The sequence below is a fragment of the Melanerpes formicivorus genome, unplaced genomic scaffold, assembly GCF_026170545.1.
Source record: "Melanerpes formicivorus ecotype bairdi unplaced genomic scaffold, bMelFor1.0.p_v2 SCAF_89, whole genome shotgun sequence".
NCBI lineage: Eukaryota > Metazoa > Chordata > Aves > Piciformes > Picidae > Melanerpes > Melanerpes formicivorus.
The window spans coordinates 2,104,370-2,126,297 of record NW_027142441.1 but is presented as its reverse complement, the minus strand read 5'-3'; the positions used below and the strand labels follow the sequence as shown (position 1 = coordinate 2,126,297).

The 21,928-nt window shown below is 49.5% G+C and overlaps 1 protein-coding gene across 1 annotated transcript in view; it reads right to left on the bottom strand.

The window, feature by feature from the left end:
- The window catches only part of ROCK1 (Rho associated coiled-coil containing protein kinase 1), a 123,145-nt gene that overhangs the window by 2,322 nt on the left and 98,895 nt on the right, over positions 1–21,928 (bottom strand). The window contains exons 28-32 of the mRNA XM_068165492.1: positions 10,500–10,570; positions 5,348–5,436; positions 3,150–3,228; positions 2,777–3,038; positions 1,531–1,738 (exon numbers count right to left, since the gene is read on the bottom strand). Coding sequence (XP_068021593.1) covers positions 1,531–1,738; positions 2,777–3,038; positions 3,150–3,228; positions 5,348–5,436; positions 10,500–10,570 — 709 coding nt within the window. The remainder of the gene's footprint in view (positions 1–1,530; positions 1,739–2,776; positions 3,039–3,149; positions 3,229–5,347; positions 5,437–10,499; positions 10,571–21,928) is intronic.

Sequence of the window (21,928 nt, the reverse complement as noted above, 5' to 3'; positions counted from 1 at the left end):
AAGCTCCTTCCAATGGCTCTGATACTCCTCTCCATGCAGTCAGTGGAAGGCTGCCTACCAGCTGCAAAGAAAGGTGGATCAGACCCACATGAGAGGCACTAAGATGCCCTGAAGCCTGTATTAAAGTCTGTATCCATCCAACAAAACAGCTCCTGCCTGCTCACCTGGCAGGACTCCAGCACTGAGATAAGCTCTGCTCTGCTGCATGCCAAGAGAACCAGCTGCAGATCCTTACTGGGAGCTAAACACCTCCATCCCATAAAAACCATCACTGCTAGGGAAAGAGGTCAGGATGAGAGCTGCAGGTGCAGGGAGTTCAGGGGAAAGGACCTGCTGTCCCCCCACGCTTCATGGCTTTCCTGACCCCAGGGGAGCAGCCTCCTCCTCCTGCCCTGAGCAATGCAATCTCAGATCATGGCTCAGGTACAGTCCTGCCAGCAGCAAGCTGAGGCTGTGCTCAGTGCCTGTGAGCCTGCCTGCTCTCCCAGATGCTCCAGAAGGGCTGCATGCTCTCAGCTGCTGCTGCCAGGTTCTTTTGATGCCCTTCTCCCCACACTGGTGCATTGATCACTACCTCTGACACAACACTGCCCACAGCATCACTGAGCTTTTCTACCTACAGCTTTGTGCTCAAGGACTAATGTCCTTGGAGAAGATTACCCTGAGGGCTTTCACCCCATTCACTGCTACCTCTGCACTGGGATCTCTTCTGCTGCAGTGTTAATGGTGGGGATGACTTTCCAGGTTTCCCCTACTCTCCCCTGATGGAGGCTGTTCATCATGCACCAGTGTCTCTCTACATGCAGAAGGTTGCTCTCAGTGGACTGTTTGTAGGATGTTTATTTTGGTAGCCCTGCCAACAAGGAAGACTCTTTCCCTCTTGAGACTATTTCCTGCCTACCCCACTGGTCACTTTTGGGGAAGGAAACATGCACACAGCATGAGGAAGCCAATGCAGGGTGAAAATGAGCTGCTTGCAGTTACCTAGCATCAAAATGTGTATTTGAAATCTTGTCCTGGTTCATGTGTAGGGTCACAAACAGCTTACAAAAACAGCTGCTGGGAAAGGAGGAGATGGGGAATGAGTAAGCAAAGAGTATGGAATGAGTGCTGCAGCTGCCTCACACCAGAGGAACTGGCATGAAGAATGAGAACCCCTCAGTTCCTGGCATCTCCCCCATCTGCAGAAGACTTCTGTCTCACCCAGACTCTCTGAGTCAGTCCATGAATGGCTACATGGATCACCCCTGCAGCCCAGTGCCACTGCTAATCCATCTGCTAAGCCTGGCCTGTGAACAGCAAACAATGCAGCCTCAGGGGCACTGCCAGCCAGGCACCCTCCTCTCTGTAGGACCCTTCCAGATCCAATCCCCCAGCAGGTGTACCACAGAAACAGGAGAATTGTCTGTGCCTTCCTTCAGAGCTTTAGACCAGCAGCTCAGCAGCCACCACTGTGGAAGTGCTGTGCAGGGTTTATGAGCAGAGGGCTTTCAGGTTAAGAACAGCTGCAGCTGCTGTGGCTCCTCTCACCTAGCTTTCCCAGAAGCATTTTTAACAGCTTTTCGGAATGACTGATTTGCTGAGGACCTTGTGGAGAGAGTCCGAGGAGAGGCACGAACAAAAGTAGAAGGTGGGGTCTTGGGGATCTTCTTTACTAAATGAGTCACCCACTTCTTCTGTTCATCTTGACAGGAGGCCAGTAACAGCATATCTCTTGCTGAAGTCACATCGTAGCTCACTGCAAGGGAAGGAGGAAGAGGATTCAGCGGGAGCTGGGACCCGTTCCCAGAACAAGAGCTGTGACAGGCCAGCACTGCCCCTGCAAGGCACTGCCCCTGCAAGGCACTGCCTCTGCAAAGCACTGCCCCTGCAAGGCACTGCCCCTGCAAGGGCAGCTGCATACCTGCAAAGCACTGCCCCTGCAAGGCACTGCCCCTGCAAAGCACTGCCCCTGCAAGGCACTGCAAGGGCAGCTGCATCCCTGCACTGCAGCTGTGTGTGTGCTTTGCAGGACAAGGAGCAGCAATCACCAGTACAGTTTATTTCAGTGTTTGTCACTCTGCATTAAGATTCTTGAGTCTAACATTAGCATGGAATGGGTTGCCCAGGGCGGTGGCTGGAGCCCATCCCTGGACATATTCAAGGTGAGGCTGGACAGGGCTCTGGGCAACCTGATCCAGTGGCGGATGTCCCTGCTGAGTGCAGGGGGTTGGAATGGATGAGCTTTGGAGGTCCCTTCCAACCCAGAGCATTCTGTGATTCTATGATTCAAGGCATGAGAAAACAAACTAATTGCAGTCTTATTAGCTGGGAAGTTGTGTGGGTGCCTTACAGCTGAGCTCCAGAGGACATACCCCACCTGTCCACTCTGAGAGGAGCACAGGGAGGAAACCTTCCTTCTAGTCCCTGAAGTGGCTGAAGAACCACTCTTCAAGGACTCAGCAGAGCCTGGTGATGTGGGCCCTGTGTTGTTCCTAATGTGAGCCCTGTATTAGAGAGAATGATCTGGGAAACAAGGAGCTGACCAGGACTTGGGCCTGTGGGCCCTTGGCAGAGCCACACCAGCTCCAGCAGCAAAGGGCTCCTGGCAGAGCTTGCCACAGCTGCCTGCTCACAAGCAGCACTAAGAGTGCAGCATTTCAGTGCCACCTTTCATCACCTACAAGGGGGCAACTGGAGACAGAAACTTTTGACACAGAAGTGCTTCTGTTTGCCTGCTATAGCTCAGCAGCTCTGGCCACCTGCAGCAGAGACCACAGCAGAGCACCCAGGGTACCTTTGCAGGGCGCAATCAGCTCCTCCTTCTTATCCAGGTGGTCTCTGTGGCACTTGACGTGGCACCTCCGGCACTCCAGGGCAGCAGGGGGCTTGAAGACGTGCCAGAGAGGTTTGGCACAGGCCTCACAGTTGGCTGGGAAGTGGTACAGTGTTGGAATGAACTCATGGCCTTTGTGATTGATGAAATTGGTCTTCTCTGCTGGCTGCACTGCTTCCACCTCCAGGTCCTTCCTGCACTCCCCCTCGTTAGCGTAGAGGATCTGCAAAGGAGCACTGCTGTCTTACTGCTGAGCACTATGGCTCTGCAGCTGACAGGGAGCTGACACAGTCTGTTCCACAGTTAAAGAGCAATGAGAACACATTTCATTTACCTGGAATATTTTGGGGATCTCCTCTGTCTCAGCTCTGTACACATCTCCTTGAGTCACGGGGCGGACGTGGAACAGCTTACTAGAGGAGCAGAAACAGGAATCAGAGCTGCCAGGAGGCTGTGTGCTTGGAAAACACAGCACAGTGCTCTCCACTTCCTACAAACCCTGTTCATGCAAGCAGTATGGAACAGTATGGCACAAATCAAGGCTGCAGGGTGATTCTAGGAAGTAATTCATACACCACAGAGATCCTGTCTGCCTGGGGGGACCAAAGCACTCCACAGCATGGAAAGAATTGTCTTAGGATGGGTTCAATTGACCTGGGAAGACTAGATCAGGGACACCTGATCAGGGACACCTGATCTAGTGTCAGGGGGCTCTGTCCATAGCAGGGGGGTTGGAACTGGATGATCCCTGAGGTCCCTTCCAACCCTAACAACTCTATGATGCTCTGACTTTCAAATCCCTCCTCAGAACACTGAGAAGTCTAACAGATTATTGCTGGAAAAGCTTTTGGGCAGCCCTGAAGGGAGCCTCCTGAAGCAGAGTATTCCTCACTGATTTTTGCACTAAATCATCAGCTGATGCACAACCAGGGTCAGAACTGGGCACCAGGCTGGGGCACCAGCTCTTGAAAATGCTGTTAAAATTGGAACGAGCATCATCCTATACTGGATCAAGACTGGAAGGGCAACTATCTCAACATCTTGTTTTCAAGAGCTGCTGGAACAGCTGTTTGTGACAGGACAGTAAGAAGTGACTCAGAGGAAAAATAACTCTCCTCCTGGTTATGAGCAGATGGCAGCCTAAGCATTTCCCAGCTTGGAGATTCCTTCCAGACCACTCTGTCCCTCACTGACAGACCTGCTGATGAATTTCCAACCCCTTTTTCAGTTACTGCTCTCTAAGGCCCCATAATGTTGGTCAGCTGTTCAAACACCACACTCAGTTGTCTGTGGGCTTCAGTAATACCTGACACAATTTTCCTCATGTGTAACCAATGCAAAGGGATCACCATTTGTTTTGTTACTCCAAACAGAAACCACCTGGAAAAGTCAGAAATGCTTTGGGCTTGATCAACACTCCAGGAGAGCTTACAGCAACCTTCCAGTACCTAAAGAACTGTCAGGGCTGGAAGGGACCTCCAGGATCAGCCAGTTCCAACCCCCTGCCATGGGCAGAGACACCTCACACTGCAGCAGGTTGCTCACAGCCACATCCAGCCTGGCTGCAAACACCTCCAGGCAGGAGGCTTCCACCACCTCCCTGGGCAACCTGTGCCAGGCTCTCACCACCCTCATGGGGAACAACTTCTTCCTCACATCCAATCTCAATCTCCCCACTTCCAGTTTTGCTCCATCCCCCCCAGTCCTATCACTCCCTGACACCCTCAAAAGTCCCTCCCCAGCTTTCTTGGAGCCCCCTGCAGATCCTGGAAGGCTCTACAGGAAAGATGAGGAAGGACTCTTAACAGGGTAGTGGAAGGATGAGGGGGAATGGCTTCAAACTGGAAGAGGGGAGATTTAGATTATGTATAAGGAAGAAGTCCTTTCCTCAGAGGGTGGTGAGGCACTGGAACAGGATGCCCAGACAGGCTGTGAATGCCTTCTCCCTGGGAGTGTTGAAAGCCAGGCTGGATGGGGCTCTGAGCAGCATGGGCTAGCAGGAGGAGCTGATGGCAGGGGTTTGGAACTAGCTGGTCTTTAAGGTCCCTTCCAACCCAAGCTTGTCTGTGATTCCAGCACTGATGCTCCTTCAGACAGCAAGCAAAAGGTATGAAGCAGAGGATGAGCCCTGAAATCAGACAGGCAGTTCCCTAACTATCCCCCAGCTAGCATGGCCTGCTTTAGAAAGCAGCTGCTGGAGCAACTCAAGGAAACAGTCACTTCACTGAGTCATAGGAAGAGAGGCAAGCTGTGGAGGTTCCACTGCCTCTGAGCCTGCAAGTTCAGAGCAGTGACTACCAGCAGTGCCACACTACTGTGTACTCCACTTTTCCTCTAGCTGCCAGCAACAGCAGGACAAAGAAAAGGTGGTGTCTCCTGTCAACAGCACCCTGGAAGGCATGTCCCAGGGAGCATGGGCAATTACACATCGGTTGTGGAATTTTGCCTGCAAGCTTGCAGACCTGGGATCATTTGTTCCACACAGAGTGCTCCTTTGCTAATCTGCATCCACAATTCAGGGGCTTTACTTACTCTATATCTAGTACCATAGATGGATTGGACTGGTCCTTGTCCTTCTCATCATTGTAGAACAGAATCTTCTTACTGCTCACCACAACATACTGGGAAAAGAAAGGGTAAACCCAGGTCAGAATGGCATTTTCAAAGCAGCATTTCTCCTGCTCTCCTACTACCTGCACACACAAAGCCTGAGCAAATGAAGTTTGTTACAGCAACACCAGGAGAGAGGCAAATCGCGGTGCTGGCAGCTGCCCTGCTGGCAGCTGGGCAAGGCTGCAGCTGCAGTGACTTTGCATTCCCTCTGCAGCACCCTGACAGGCCTGGGACAACTCTGGGATCCTACCTGCACACAAACTGAAGATTTGTTACTGTGCAAACTGTTGTAATCACTGAGCAGCAGCTGGAGTGCAGACTCTATGGCTCGGTGATAAAGCTGCCAGCAACAACCCTAGTTCAAGACACCTGCAAGAGTCCCTGGTGCTTCACACCGAGCTACCAGAGGCTAAAGGAGGTGCTCACTGCTTCAGCTAACCATGCCCTGCACTCTGCTGCATGGACTGGTGAAATAAAGCCAAAATGAAGCAGCAGAAACATCTGGGGTGAGAAGAAGCTCCAGGAGGAATCTGGCTAACCCATTTTAGTGTCAGCTTGAGGTCGAATCCAAGTTAACTCTCCACACTCAGCCCTAGGTCATGTTAAGTGGCTCAGAGGGCGTGGGGCAAACCCATCAGCACTGCTGGAACTGGGGTCAGACATGCAGCAGCTCAAGTTACAGCATCTCAGGCATCAACCCAGTTGCAATGCTAATGGGGTTCTGCTCTCCCTTTAGTTTCAATTGATCAGGGCATGCCTGGATTTCAGGTTGCATACTGATCCCCAAACTGAAAGCACATGAGAACGTGGAGCAGGAGCACCTGGGCAGACTGGCTACAAGCAGCTTGTGGCAGAGTTCAGCCATCAGAATGCAGATCTAAGTCAACATGGCTCCTCAGTCCTGTCTCACTGGTTTGAGCCCCAGCTAGTTAAGACATCTTATCAGCATGGCTCCTTTTATGACAGACATCCATCTGTGGCTCAGATTCCCTCAAAGTGCAAGAACAAGTTTTGTGAAAGAGGCTTTAAAATAGGTGTGTCTGGTGAGGCACCTTAAAAATACCCAAGTGCTGTTGGCATTTGACTCAGATATGGCACCAGGAACGTTCCTGGCCCTGCTCTGTAGATTTCCTGCAGTTCTGCTAACAGAGACACAGTGAAAGGCAAAGAGACCAGAAACCAAACCAGAAACACTTGTGGCATCTGCAGACAGCAGCTCCAATACGGCACAAGGTCAAACTTTCTCCTCTGCAGGTCTGGGAATAAGGCTACTGCTGGGAATAAGGCAGCAGAGCTGCACACTTGCTCTCCACAAGGCAGAACAGGGACTGGGATTGATTGCCAGACATCAAGGTCTGATACTGCTGTGAACACAGGCAGGGCTGGAACTCAAACCACTGTGACTGTTAGCCAGCTGTAAAATGGAGCACTTCAGAGAAGGGATTCAGCAGCTAAAGGCCAAATCCAAACACTTCAGTGCTGCTTTGACAGGAAGTGAATCCATGACCTTCACACTGTGTAGGAACCACTGAGAATGTACACAGGGGCAGCTGGGAAGGACCTTTCAGCCAAGTCAGAAAGTGCCATTCAAACTGCCATGAATCAGCTTCATCATTCCCATACTGGTGTCTGAACAGAAGGTAAGGAAGAAGGAAGGAAATGCAGCATTTCCCACACAGTGCTGGCAGAATGCACACAATTCCAGGGGCCATGCACACTGCTGGCCTTTGGTGTACTGCAGGATGTCCAAAGGTGGCAACATCAGAAAAGTGCTTCCAGACATTTCATCATCATCTGAAGTTTCAAATACCATAACCTCTGCAGAGACAAAGCAGCACTGTTTTCCTTAGAGCAGGAATTCCAGAGGACAGGTCCAGTTTCTGAGTGCTTATCAAGAGCCTGAGCATTTTAAAAGCAAGGGAGACAGAAATCTCTTTGGAATGGTGTGTGGCAGGTACTCTTCCATGGCCTCCAGAGCACTGAGGTGTGGTATCCCCTACCCTCTGCTCTCAAGTGGTACAAAGAGCATCTTTTTCAGTGACAGGATTACAAAGCAGCTTGCTCAAAGGAGGAGTGGGATGTTTGATGGTTCCAAGATGCCCATGGAAAATCATTTCCTCACCCACCTGCTGTAAGCTGTACTGAGCTGGAATTCTGGTGGTGTCCTCTTTTCTACTGCACACACATTACTCCAGTAGTTTTGTTTGCTTCTTAAATGGGGGCTCCAAAACCAATTCACCATGTGCCTAAAAAGCCTTCCAGGGGAGTTGATGTCTTAGTCTGTAGGGGTTGTGCCCACGACACTAGCTAGGCATAGGGGCTTATATGCCTGGGAAGCCCTGGGTGCCAATGGCAGGACTCGCTGCAGCAGTGTGCAGTGGATTGTTCCCCACTATAAAGTGATGTGCCTGGATGCTACACACCAAGGCCAGCTTGGTCTCCCTACAGGATGGAGCCTGGACCAAGAACTTGATTCCAATGAATCGGCCAGCACCTAGAAAGGGGAGAACCAGCACTGGGAACAGGGAGAACCAGCTCCAGAGAAATGGAGGCACATCAATGGGGTGGCAGATGGAACCATCACATGGGCCCTGAGAATGACCTCCAAGCCAAGGGCTTAAAGCAGCAATTGCTCTGCTAATGATCTTTGTATTTTACTCTGTGTTGAGCAATCATTGCTCATTCAATGATGTGCAGCACTGTTTCTGTAGTGTTAAGTAGTACTTGTTGTATTTTATATGGGCACAGTGAAAACCCACAAGTAACACCCAGCTCACTCAACTGCAAAGGGTGCTTGCCCAGCACTCCAATATCCTACACAAATTCTATCCACTGCCAACAGGGTGGAGTGTGGGGGAGAGCCCCCAAACCCCGCTTTGCTTTCCCCCTCCCCTTTAGGGGTTTAGAATGGGCAAACACAGAACAGGGCAAAAGGATGCTCCGAGAGTGCTGCTCCGAGATTGCTGCTCCGAGATTGCTGCTCCGAGAGTGCTGCTCCAGGATGATTGCTGCTCCGGGATGGTTGCTGCTCCAAGAGTGCTGCTCTGAGATGATTGCTGCTCCAAGAGTGCTGCTCCGGGAGTGCTGCTCCAGGATGATTGCTGCTCCGGGATGGTTGCTGCTCCAAGAGTGCTGCTCTGAGATGATTGCTGCTCCAAGAGTGCTGCTCCAAGAGTGCTGCTCCGGGATGGTTGCTGCTCTGAGATGATTGCTGCTCCAAGAGTGCTGCTCCGGGATGGTTGCTGCTCCAGGATGGTTGCTGCTCCGGGATGGTTGCTGCTCTGAGATGATTGCTGCTCCAAGAGTGCTGCTCCGGGATGGTTGATGCTCCGGGATGATTCCTGCTCCAAGAGTGCTGCTCCGGGATGATTGCTGCTCCGGGACGGTTGCTGCTCCGGGATGATTGCTGCTCCAAGAGTGCTGCTCCGGGAGTGCTGCTCCGGGACAGTTGCTGCTCCAAGAGTGCTGCTCTGGGAGTGCTGCTCCGGGACGGTTGCTGCTCTGGGATGATTGCTGCTCCAAGAGTGCTGCTCCGGGAGTGCTGCTCCGGGACGGTTGCTGCTCCAAGAGTGCTGCTCTGGGAGTGCTGCTCCGGGACGGTTGCTGCTCTGGGATGATTCCTGCTCCAAGAGTGCTGCTCCGGGATGATTGCTGCTCCGGGACGGTTGCTGCTCCGGGATGATTGCTGCTCCAAGAGTGCTGCTCCGGGAGTGCTGCTCCGGGACAGTTGCTGCTCCAAGAGTGCTGCTCTGGGAGTGCTGCTCCGGGACGGTTGCTGCTCTGGGATGATTCCTGCTCCAAGAGTGCTGCTCCGGGACGGTTGCTGCTCCAAGAGTGCTGCTCCGGGAGTGCTGCTCCGGGACGGTTGCTGCTTCAAGAGTGCTGCTCCGGGACGGTTGCTGCTCCGAGAGTGCTGCTCTGGGTTGATTGCTGCTCCGGGAGTGCTGCTCCAGGAATGCAGCTCTGAGATGATTTCTGCTCTGAGATTGCTGCTCCATGATTGCTGCTCTGGGAGTGATGCTCCAGGAGTACTGCTCTGAGATTGCTGCTCCAGGAGTGCTGCTCTGAGATGATTTCTGCTCTGGGAGTGCAGCTCCGAGATTGCTGCTCAGAGAGTGCTGCTCTGAGATGATTGCTGCTCCGGGTGTGCTGCTCTGAGATGATTTCTGCCCCAAGATGATTGCTGCTCCGAGATTGCTGCGCCAAGATGATTGCTGCTCCAGGAGTGCTGTTCCAAGATGATTGGTGCTCCAAGATGATTGCTGCTCCGAGATGATTGCTGCTCCAAGATGATTGCTGCTCTGAGAGTGCTGCTCCAAGATGATTGCTGCTCTGAGATTGCTGCTCCGAGATTGCTGCTCCGAGATGATTGCTGCTCCAGGAGTGCTGCTCCAAGATGATTGCTGCTCTGAGATTGCTGCTGCTCCAAGATTGCTGCTGCAGGATGATTGCTGCTCCGAAATGATTGCTGCTCTGAGATGATTGCTGCTCCGAGGTGGCTGCTCCCTGCGCCCTGTCTCCGCCGTGCCAGCCAAGCGGCCGCAGTGCAGCCGTGAGCTGCTGCTGCCTGTTCAGGCAGTGCTGGTCTCGGCCGGGAGCACCCCTGTGCTGCCAGCCTGCAGCGCCCCCAGGAAGCCATTTCCCTTGGTTTAGTGCCAGCACTTCCTGGATCATTCTGCAGCTCCTGGAAGCTGTTTCCCGGACTTCAAGTCCCCAGAGAGTTCCCTGCCCTCAGGGCACCGGCTCCGGCTCCTCAGCCTCCTGGGCTCTGGCGGCCGTTTGGAGCCGGGGAAAAGCTGTCTGTGGGCTTGGCCTTTCCACCGTGTCTGAACTGCCTACCTTGCTTTAACCTTAGTGATACTGTGATACTGTAACCACTAACAATGCCCTGCTGCAGTGGTAACGCCACCAACGGGCACCTGAACCTGTGAACAGAGTTTGTGTATTCCGGGGTGGGATATGCCACACGGGACAAGGAAAATGCTACCTTCCCAGCCCCTGCCTCCTGCTGCTCATGAGAGAGCATGGCAGCTGAGGGTGCAGACAGAGCACAGTAACAGTGAGGCTGTACCTGCTTCTTCCAGCCGTGCCGCTTTATGTTGCCTTTGTTGGGAACTGACAGCCAGCCTTCCAGCCTGGATTCTGGGTAAATAAAAAGCATATGACATGACTTTACTCACTTGTAATGAGAAAGGAGGGGAGCACAAAAGCAGACTAGAAGGGAGGATGTGCTGCATGCAGCAATAGGCAATTGCCTGTTCAGCAAAGCAGGCTAAAAAGCACAGCTAAAGCAAGGGAAGCTGTAAGCACCTCCTGCATGCTTCGTGGCAAGCTAACGCTGGATCATAGTCACTGCAAAGTAAAGTGAAGCTCTTTGCCTTGCTGCCAGCATCTAACACTGGATGTAAGCAGTCTGCAAAGAGGCAGGCAGGAAGGACTGCTTTGAAAATCTATTACAGCTTTCATGTAGGATGATTAAGAGAAACAGATCAACATCACTCCACATTCAGGGGGCTCTATGGAAATATTCAGCAGGAAGATGCAGCCAGGAAAATAAACCAGATCCACATTTTCCAAGGGGAACAGAAGCTGGGGAGTGCACAAGAGCAAGCAAAGCTTCAGGTGTGACCCATTACTCACAGAAGATAAGCATAGGAGATAAGTAAGGAATGCAGGAAGAATCAGCTAGATACAAGGAATAAGAGACAAGGGCTTTATTCACATTTTCAATGGACAGCTTCCCACACAGTAACCTAATAACCTAATTTCCTACCACAAATCTACTGAAATCAGTCAACAGCAATACAAAGAGTCACAAGAAAATTAGCATCCTGCCTAATATCAATCATGGGATTTTTTAAACCCCTCCAACTAACTGCTCCTGGGGTTGGATAGTGTTTACATTATGAAGCTGGGTGTGAGCAGCTATTGGGAATCCATTCATCTGTAATGGCAGGGGGTAAAGTGTCCCAAAGCAATCAGAATCTTACTCCTTGATTAGAGATTTATCACAGAATGTGAGGGGCTGAAAGGGACCTCCAGAGGTCATCCAGTCCAACCCCCTGCCAGAGCAGCATCACCCAGGGCAGGTCACACAGGAACACAGCCAGGTGGGGGTTGAATATCTCCAGAGAGGGAGACTGCACAACCCCCCTGGGCAGCCTGCTCCAGGGCTCTGTCATCCTCACAGGGAAAAAATCCTTCCTCCTGTTTCCATGGCACTTCCTCTGCCTCAGCTTCCACCACTGCCCCTTGTGCTGGCATTGGGCATCCCCCAGCAGAGCCTGGCTCCAGCCTCTGGGCATCACCCTGCACAGCTTAAGCAGCAGCAAGGAGGTCACCCTCAGGCTCCTCCTCTCCAAGCTCCAGAGCCCTCAGCTCCCTCAGGCTCTCCTCAGGAGGAAGATCTTCCACTGCCTGCAGCAGCTCTGTGGCTCTGTGCTGGACTCTCTCAGCAGTTCCCTGAGGTCCTTCCTGACCTGAGTGGCCCAGAACTGGACACAAGATTCCAGATGTGGCCTCACCAGGGCAGAGTAGAGGGGGAGGAGAACCTCTCTGACCTGCTGACCACAGCCCTTCTAATCCAGCCCAGGATGTCTTTGAACTTCTTGGTCACCAGACCACACTGCTGGCTCATGGTCAACCTCCCATCCACCAGGACCCCCAAGCTCTTTTCCCTTTCACTGCTCTCCAACAGGTCAGTCCCCAGCCTATCCTGCTCCCTGGGGTTGTTCTTTCCCAGGAGCCAGACTCTACCCTTGCCCCTGTTTCACAATTGAGAATGTTGCCATTAAAGAAACCCAAAAGCTGATGGCATAAAGGTGATTTGTAGGTTTGTGTGGGTGCAGAAATGCAGCCAACAGCCAGCATCCTTTACAAGAAACTTAACTGGCTGCACCCAAAACTTCAAAAACATTAAGTTACAATTTGCTGAAACATTCTCCCCAAATAGTGATGGCAGAAGGGGCTACCAGACCCTCCTGTCCTCCAGGGATCACTGGGTGGGAGCCCAGCAGGCTCTGAAAACACAACCACCCAGAGGTGAGATGTTGTCCATAGACTTTGTGATGTGGAATGACAGCCAGGCTGGCAGCCCAGCCTTGGCCAAGGTGTGAAGGCCAGGCACAAAAATAAAGGATCACTTCCAAAGAGCTGTCCACACACAGCAGCTTCAGAATACTGGGGCAGCCCTGAGGTACTGCTGTTCTAACTGGAGGACAGACCTGTTAGCTGAACTTACTCCAGTGAGAAACCCTCCTGAAAAGATAAAGGACATTTGGATTTCCCTGCCTCTCATGTCTGCATCAGAATTGTGCAGACCCCTCCCCAGTTCTTGATATTCATAGTCACAGAATGGTTTGGGTTGGAAAGGACCTCAAAGATCATCCAGTTCCAACCCCCTGCCATGGGCAGGGACACCTCCCACCAGCACAGCTTGCTCAAGGCCTCATCCAGCCTGGCCTTCAACACCTCCAGGGAGGGGGCAGCCACAGCCTCCCTGGGCAGCCTGTGCCAGTGTCTCACCACCCTCACTGCAAAGAATTTCTTCCTCCTCTCCAGTCTCAGTCTGCCCTCTCCCAGATCAAAGCCTTTGTCCCTCATCCTGGCACTCCCAGCCCTTGGCAGAAGTCCCTTCTTTTTAGTTTTAGAACTGTCCTGAAGCTGAAGCCCTCCACTGCCAAGCCAAGCAGCTCTCTGCTGCTGAAGGGCACGACTGTGACTCCAGAGGGAATTGTGGTACCTGGACACCTGCAAAGATCCAGCACGTTTCTGGAGATGCACCAGGGACCATGCTGCTATTAGGGAGAGTGGGAGAAGGAGATCTGCTGAGCTCACCTCCATTTCAGCACCTTCTGAAAGGCATTTCAAAAGCACTAGGAGATGGATGAGCCACTACCAGTAGAGGGGCTGACACTCTCTTGTCTCCTCCCCAGCTGCTTCCAGCAGCCAAGGTGTTTGCATGAGATGCTCTCTGAGCTCTGCATCACATCCTGCAGCTGAGAAGAGTTTCTGCATGTGCTCCTTGTGAAGGAAGCTAAGGCTTGCTTGGGACCAAATGTACTCTTGAAAGGGCAGGGGAGGAGTTTCATTCCAGCCCTGCCACAAAGGTTTGTCTCCAGGGATGCCCTGGCCAGAGTCAGCTTGCACAACTGCAAACGCTCCTCTGGCCATTTCACAAAGCCTGCAGCCAGAAGCATAAAATCTGAGTGCTCTGATTAAGTAATTAGGAAAATATTTGCTATCTGGGCTGTGAGAGAGAATCTTCCATTCCTGGTTTTAAAACTAGGCTCAGATCCATTGCCTGACAACTGCCCTGCACTGGGGAAAGAATCCCAGAAACTGTATTTCATATTTCCAACAGAAAATCCACAATAAGCTTCAAAACTGTCTGATAGCTGGCTGGACTTGAACAGAACATGCAGGAACAACTCCATGAAGCCTACAGACCTGGCAATTCTCTCCAAATCTATATGAAGAAGTGGATTTGAATTCTGAGTGTCTCTGTGGTTAGCATTCCTATTGCCAGGATTCCTTCTCCTTCAGGATGATTAATCTGAGTCCTAACAGTAAGTCCTCCGAAAGGCCACACAAGCCAACCATGACTGCACTGGTCTGAGGCTGCTTCTGGCTTTAGAGCTCAGTAACACAGGAGCCTTCAGGAGCAGCAGAGCATTCCTTTGCAATGCTCAAGAACTCCTACTCTTCAGACTCCAGCTTTCCAGTCCATCCTTCCCATTCAATTCTTTCCTTCTTCAGACCATAAGGTCATGCAGATCTCACCCAGCATTGCTGAGTAGATCTTGCTTTGAGGTTTATCCAGTTGATGGCTGCTTTCAGGTACTTCAGAAAGTCATTTCTGTGCCCCATACTCAAACCCTCCACCTGTTGGCTTACATGGTCCAGATGCATTATTCCATCCTGTCCCTGTGCAAAGCATGAGCTGGAACACATGCTGTGAAACATTGCTGCAGTAAAGCTGCAGGACAGCTCCACTGCTTCAGTAGCCTTGCCAAGCAGATGGAAAGAGTTCATTCTGAACAGGCTTTGGGCTGGAAGAGGACAGATTTAGACTGGAGATTAGGAAGAAATTCTTTGCAGTGAGGGTGGTGAGACACTGGCACAGGCTGCCCAGGGAGGCTGTGGCTGCCCCCTCCCTGGAGGTGTTGAAGGCCAGGCTGGATGAGGCCTTGAGCAAGCTGTGCTGGTGGGAGGTGTCCCTGCACATGGGAGGGGTTTGGAACCAAATGAGCTTTAAGGTCTGTTCCAACCCAAACCATTCTGTGATTCTATGACTCTAGGTTAGATGTCCTATAGCAACTGGGAACCCCCCCTGAAGTTCCTGGTTATGTCTTGTCTCCACACAGAAGAATTCTCTTTATAGTCATTTTTAAGCCTTCCCAGGTGCAGCCAGGAGGAGGCATAGCAAGGGAATCAATAACAACTGCTTTAACAATAACAGCTGCTTTAGCAAGGACTCTGTTAACACTGGAGACATCAACTGAGCCATGAGCTGTTACCTGAACAGTAATCAGGAGGCAGAGTTCCAAACCCTTGACCACATCATCACCTTTCCCACCTGCTGAAGCAAAAGCCTGGATTGGCCAAAGGAGCCAGTCCCTACCTTGGCAGAGCAGAAGTTGCCCTGGGAGCTACCAGAACTTGAGGGCATTGAGCTCAACAACAGACAGAAACACTCTGGGCAGCCTGATCTAGTGTGAGGTGTCCCTGCCCATGGCAGGGGGGTCGGAACTAGATGATCCTTGTGGTCCCTTCCAACCCTGAATGAAACTATGAAACTATGAAACTTCCCAGTGAGATGCAGCTCTAAGGTGAAACAATCTCCACACTTCTCTGTATCTCACTCCAACACAGGACATTCTCCCTTCATTTTCTGGAGGATGAGGGTGTTCATTTTGGTACTCTCTTGACTCTATCTTCTGGTCCCAACACTTTACAAAATGCTGTTCCTGTACATGCTGAGTGCTCTTCCTTTCTGATCAGACAAGATGCTAGCCACAGCCTGAACCTCCCTGCCATGCAGGACAGAGGAAATGCCTGAGAAGCAGGGGTGCCTGTGGAATCCTGCCACCATCACTGCCACCCTGTTTTGCACCAAGGTTTTCCTCAGAGCCTGCCCACCATCACAGCTGAGCCTGGGATTGTTCCTTTGTGCTGGATCCCATTACTCTGTTTCCCTTCATTCCCTGGTGGTGTTTCTCACGTGCAGGAAGCCTACAGCAGCCATGCTGTAACTACCCCTTGAGTAATTCCACTGCTCATTTGCCTGAACATTTGTTAGGACTGTCTTTGCCTTAGGAGCAGATGCATCACCCAGGGGCTCCTACTGACTGCTCATCAGAGCCACCTCTTGATGCTAATCAAGGTGCTCTGAAGGAATGTCCACGTGTGGGCTACAGAAGTGATGGGAATCATGGAACTGTGTTGGGAGGGACCTTAAAGATCATCCAGTTCCAACCCCCCTAGTTAGAGGGGTCTTAAGTACAGAAGATGAAGACCAGATGAAGACCACTAATTATGATGTTCTAAAGTCCAATGGAAGAGTCACAGCTGCACGTGCAGAAGCTCCTGCCCCAGGCTGAAGGGGCAGGTCACAGAGCTGCAAGCCCTGAGGCAGCTCTCTTTCAGAGACTGAAAATCAGAGAATCACAGAATGAAAGGGGTTGGAAGGGACCTCTGCAGATCTAGTCCAAGGCCCCTGTCAAAGCAGGATCACCTAGAGAAGGTTGCACAGGATGGCATCCAGTTGGGTTGTGAGTGACTCTGGGCAGCCTGTTCCAGGGCTCTGCCACCTTCCAAGTAAAGAAGTTCCTCCTCATGCTTACATGGAACTTCCTATGCTCAAGTCTGTAGCAATCACCTCTTGTCCTGTCACTGGGCACCACTGAAGAAAGCCTGGCCCCATCTTCCTGACACCCACCCCTTAGATATTTGTAAGCATGCCTAAGATCCCTCTCTCAGTCTTCTCTTCTCCAGGCTAAAAAGCCCCAAGTCCCTCAGCCCTTCTTCATAAGAGAGATGTTCCAGTCCCCTGATCACCTTCACAGCCCTTTGCTGTACTCTCTCAAGCAGTTCCTTGCCCTTCTTGAACTGGGGAGCCCAGTACTTCAGATGTGGCCTCACCAGGGCAGAGTGGTGAGGCCCGCTTGTCACACTCCTCTTGATGCCCCTCAGGATGCCACAAAGGCAGGCTGCTGGCTCATGGCCATGCTGTTATCCCCAAGCCTTTATCCACAGAGCTGCTTTCCAGCAGGTCTAGCCCCCAGCTTGCACTGACCCATGGGGTTATTCCTCCCTAGATTCAGGATCCTACACTTGCCTGGCTGAATTTCATGGGGTTCCTCTCTGCCCAGCTCTCCAGCCTGCCCCATAACAAGGCAGCCACAGAAAGAGCTTACACCTACAGACTTTCCAAGGGCTAAGAGGCACCAGGGTCACACTGAGATACCACTGCCCTTAAGAAGAAAACAGAGAAGAGAAGGAGGATGTCCAGGTGGAGGCACTGGCTGCCTCAGCCAGGATGCTGAAAATGGCTGAAAAGGAAGGTGAGGAAGTTCTGCAGGATAGTTCCAGACTGGTTTCTTGCAGAAAAATTCAAACAGTCAATTTACAGCAGTTCAGAAACATCCAGGAAAAAATGATGAACTGCAGTGTTTTAGGAGACACTATCAAACATAAGGCTGGATCCCAAAGAGTCCTTTGAGGGAAGAAAGCAACCCTTCAGTGAGACCCCTCTGATTTTCTTTTACCCCAGCTAATTGCAGTACTAATTCTCAGCGCATCGAAGAGAAGAAATTCGGAGTGCTGCCAATTCAGAGTGCCACAGAGGGGGCAGTGGGAGCTACTAGCAGGTGACAGCTAAGGAAACAATATGTTCCTGCCCCACTCTAACAGCTCTAAGAATTCCCAGTACTGAGTCTTGATGGAATTTTGGCTCAGAAGATGTTTTTCAAAGAAGCAAAACTTTCCAAGAGGGTTGGAAATGCCTGAGGGTTTTACAGATCCAGCTTCAGAATGCAGAATGGAAGCTGTGAAGAGAAGACTGCATCACTGCCTGCGTGAAAAACTGCTCCAAACCTGAATTCATTGGAAGGCTAACCAGAAAATTAAAATCTAAGAATCTCCTAAGGGAAGACAGGACACAAGGACAGACACAGAAAGGAGCTTTTTAGGATGTTGGCTAGTGATAGGACTGGGGGGGATGGAACAAAACAAGAAGTGAGGAGATTGAGATTGGATGTGAGGAAGAAGTTGTTGCCCATGAGGGTGGTGAGAGCCTGGCACAGGTTGCCCAGGGAGGTGGTGGAAGCCTCATCCCTGGAGGTGTTTGCAGCCAGGCTGGATGTGGCTGTGAGCAACCTGCTGTGGTGTGAGGTGTCCCTGCCCATGGCAGGGGGTTGGGACTGGATGATCCTTGAGGTCCCTTCCAACCCTAACTACATAAAACCAAACATTAAGTCTGGGAACCTACCTGAAGTTTCACTTCCTCTATGACCCCTGGCAAAAGTCTAGAATGTGGCAATCTGAGCAGCAGGACAGCAACAGGAACAGAGAAGCTAAAATCCTGATTGCTTGGATCTGAAGGCTTCAGGTACCCAAAAGAATATTCTATTTTCCTGTGCTTCAAGACATTTTTCTACCATTAAATCTCACTGTAAAACTGTGAGACAAGAATTCAAGGCAAGCATTTAGTGAGACCTTCCACCAGGATTTATAAACATTACTTAACTACACCCAAGCCCCTATGTCCAGCATGGACATTCAGCAGAGTTTATCACCACTAGACATTTTTTCCTGTATCTGGATACAAACCAGGATGCTGCAGAAGTACTGCTGGCACTGGAGCAGGGGAAATCACCAAGCAGTCTAAGTGCAGGGCTCAACATGTAGTGCTGGCACTGCCACCCCATGGCAATGGCTAACTACATGCTGTTGTTGGATCCTGCTTGCACCTGCTCAGAAATGCATTCTGGAGCTCCCTACCATTATTTTTCACACTTGTGCCAAGGTGCTAGGTGCCTGTGAGTGAGACCAGACTAGAGCAGGGCAATCTTGCACTCAAGATGTAAGTCACAGCCGTGGTGCTCTGCAGGTGCTGGCTTTGTGTGCTACTCACTGGCACTGCACTTTGTGTTCACTGTACTCAAGCAGCAGCACATGGAAAGAGTCTTTCTATGAAAGTAGATAATAATGCCAAGCCATACAGCAGGAGTGATGTGAGAGGAAACCAAGGCTTAAATATGGAAAGACTTAAATTTGTATAAAGCTGAGAAATGAATTTTAAAACCCAAACAAAAGCCCAAACCCCAAACCCCACCCCCCCAACCAACCACAATACAAACAAATGACAACCAAACACACACACAAAAACAAACCAGAAAAACCCAAACCACCAAACAACAAAAACCCAAACAAAACCCAAACACAAAAAAAACTCAAGAAAAATAAAAAGGACAAAAAAAACCTCAAAAAGCTCCAAGCCCCAAACACAACCCCCCCAAACAACCACAATACAAACAAATGGAAGCCAATCACACACAAAAAACAAACCAGAAAAACCCAAAACACCAAAAAACCCAAACCAAACCCAAACCCAACACAAAACTATCCAAAAGCCCCACCAAAAATCCCCAAGCAATAAAACCAAAACCCACAAAAACTCCCAATCCAGAACCCCAAACAAAAAGCAAACACAATGAAACCTAAACAACCAAAACCCAAACAGAAAACAACCTCAAAAAAACCCAAACCACAAAGCAAACAGAAAGAAGTCCCAACCAACAAGACCAAACCAAACCCAAACCCAACACAAAACTATCCAAAAAACCCCACAAAAAATACCCAAGCAATAAACCCAAAACCCACAAAAAACCCCAATCCAGAACCCCAAACCAAAACCAAAGAAACCTAAACAACCAAAACCCAAACAGAAAACAACCTCAACTAAAACCCAAAGCACAAAATCCCCAAACAAAAAACAAACAGAAAGAAATCCCAACCATAAAAACCAAACCAAACCCAAACCCAACACAAAACTATCCAAAAGCCCCACCAAAAATCCCCAAGCAATAAAAGCAAAACCCACAAAAAAACCCAATCCAGAAGCCCAAACAAAACCCAAACACAAAGAAACCTAAACAACCAAAACCCAAACAGAAAACAACCTCAAAACAACCACAGAAAGAGTGATTGCGCTATGGAATGGGTTGCCCGGGGAGGTGGTGGAGTCGCCGTCATTGAAGGTGTTCAGGAGGAGACTTGATGGGCTGCTTGGTGCCATGGGTTAGCTGTTTGGGTGGGTTGGATTGGTTGATGGGTTGGACACGATGATCTTGAAGGTCTCTTCCAACCTGGTTTGGTTTATTCTAATATTTGTTTATTCTAATATTTGTTTATTCTAACCAAACCACAAAGCAAACAGAAAGAAGTCCCAACCAACAAGACCAAACCAAACCCAAACCCAACACAAAACTATCCAAAAACCCCACCAAAAATCCTCAAGCAATAAAGCCAAAAGCCACAAAAACCCCAATCCAGAAGCCCAAACCTAACAAAAAACAAACACAAAGAAACCTAAACAACCAAAACCCAAACAGAGAACAACCTCAAAAAAACCCAAAGCACAAAACAAAGAAATCCCAACCAACAAGACCAAACCAAACCAAACCCAACATAAAACTATCCAAAAGCCCCACAAAAAATCCCCAAGCAATAAAACCAAAACCCACAAAAAAAACCAATCCAGAGCCCTAAACAAAAAAACAAACACAAAAAACCTAAACAACCAAATCCCAAACAGAAAACAACCTCAAAAAAACCCCAAAACACAAAATCCCTAATAAAAAACAAACAAAAAGAAATCCCAAACAAAAAACCCCAACCCAAACCCAAACCCAACACAAAACTATCCCAAAAACCCCACCAAAAATCCCCAAGCAATTAAACCAAAAGCCACAAAAACCCCAATCCAGAACCCCAAACAAAAAACACAAAGAAACCTAAACAAGCAAAACCCAAACAGAAAACAACCTCAAAACACCCAAACCACAAAACAAACAGAAAGAAATCCCAACCAACAAGACCAAACCAAACCAAACCCAACACAAAACTATCCAAAAAACCCCACCAAAAATACCTAAGCAATAAAAGCAAAACCCACAAAAGCCTCAATCCAGAAGCCCAAACCTAACAAAAAACAAACACAAAAAACCTAATCAACCAAAACCCAAACAGAAAACAACCTCAAAAAACCCCAAAGCACAAAATCCCTAATAAAAAAACAAACAAAAAGAAATCCCAAACAAAAAAACCCAAACCAAACCCAAACCCAACACAAAACTATCCAAAAGCCCCACCAAAAATCCCCAAGCAATAAAAGCAAAACCCACAAAAGCCTCAATCCAGAAGCCCAAACCTAACAAAAAACAAACACAAAGAAACCTAAACAACCAAAACCCAAACAGAAAACAACCTCAAAACACCCAAACCACAAACAGAAAGAAGTCCCAATCAACAAGACCAAACCAAACCCAACACAGAACTATCCAAAAGCCCCACCAAAAATCCCCAAGCAATAAAACCAAAAGCCACAAAAAACCCCAATCCAGAGCCCCAAACCAAAAACAAAGAAACCTAAACAACCAAAATCCAAACAGAAAACAACCTCAAAAAACCCCAAAGCACAAAAAACACAAAGAAAAAACAGAAAGAAGTCCCAACCAAAAAATCCCAACCCAAACTCAACACAAAACTATCCAAAAGCCCCACCAAAAATCCCCAAGCAATAAAGCCAAAACCCACAAAAAACTCCCAATCCAGAACCCCAAACCAAAAACATACACAAAGAAACCTAAACAACCAAAACCCAAACAGAAAACAACCTCAAAACACCCAAAGCACAAAACAAACAGAAAGAAGTCCCAACCAATAAGACCAAACCAAACCCAAACCCAACACAAAACTATCCAAAAGCCCCACAAAAAATCCCCAAGCAATAAAAGCAAAACCCACAAAAACCCCAATCCAGAACCCCAAACAGAAAACAAACACCAAGAAACCTAAACAACCAAAACCCAAACAGAAAACAACCTCAAAAAACCCCAAAGCACAAAAAACACAAATAAAAAACAGAAAGAAGTCCCAACCAAAAAAACCCAACCCAAACCCAAACTCAACACAAAACTATCCAAAAGCCCCACAAAAAATCCCCAAGCAATAAAGCCAAAACCCACAAAAAACTCCCAATCCAGAACCCCAAACAAAAAACAAACACAGAGAAACCTAAACAAGCAAAACCCAAACTGAAAACAACCTCAAAACACCCAAACTACAAAGCAAACAGAAAGAAATCCCAACCAAAAAGACCAAACCAAGCCCAACACAAAACTATCCAAAAGCCCCACCGAAAATCCCCAAGCAATAAAAGCAAAACCCACAAAAAACCCAAATCCAGAAGCCCAAACAAAAAACAAACACAAAGAA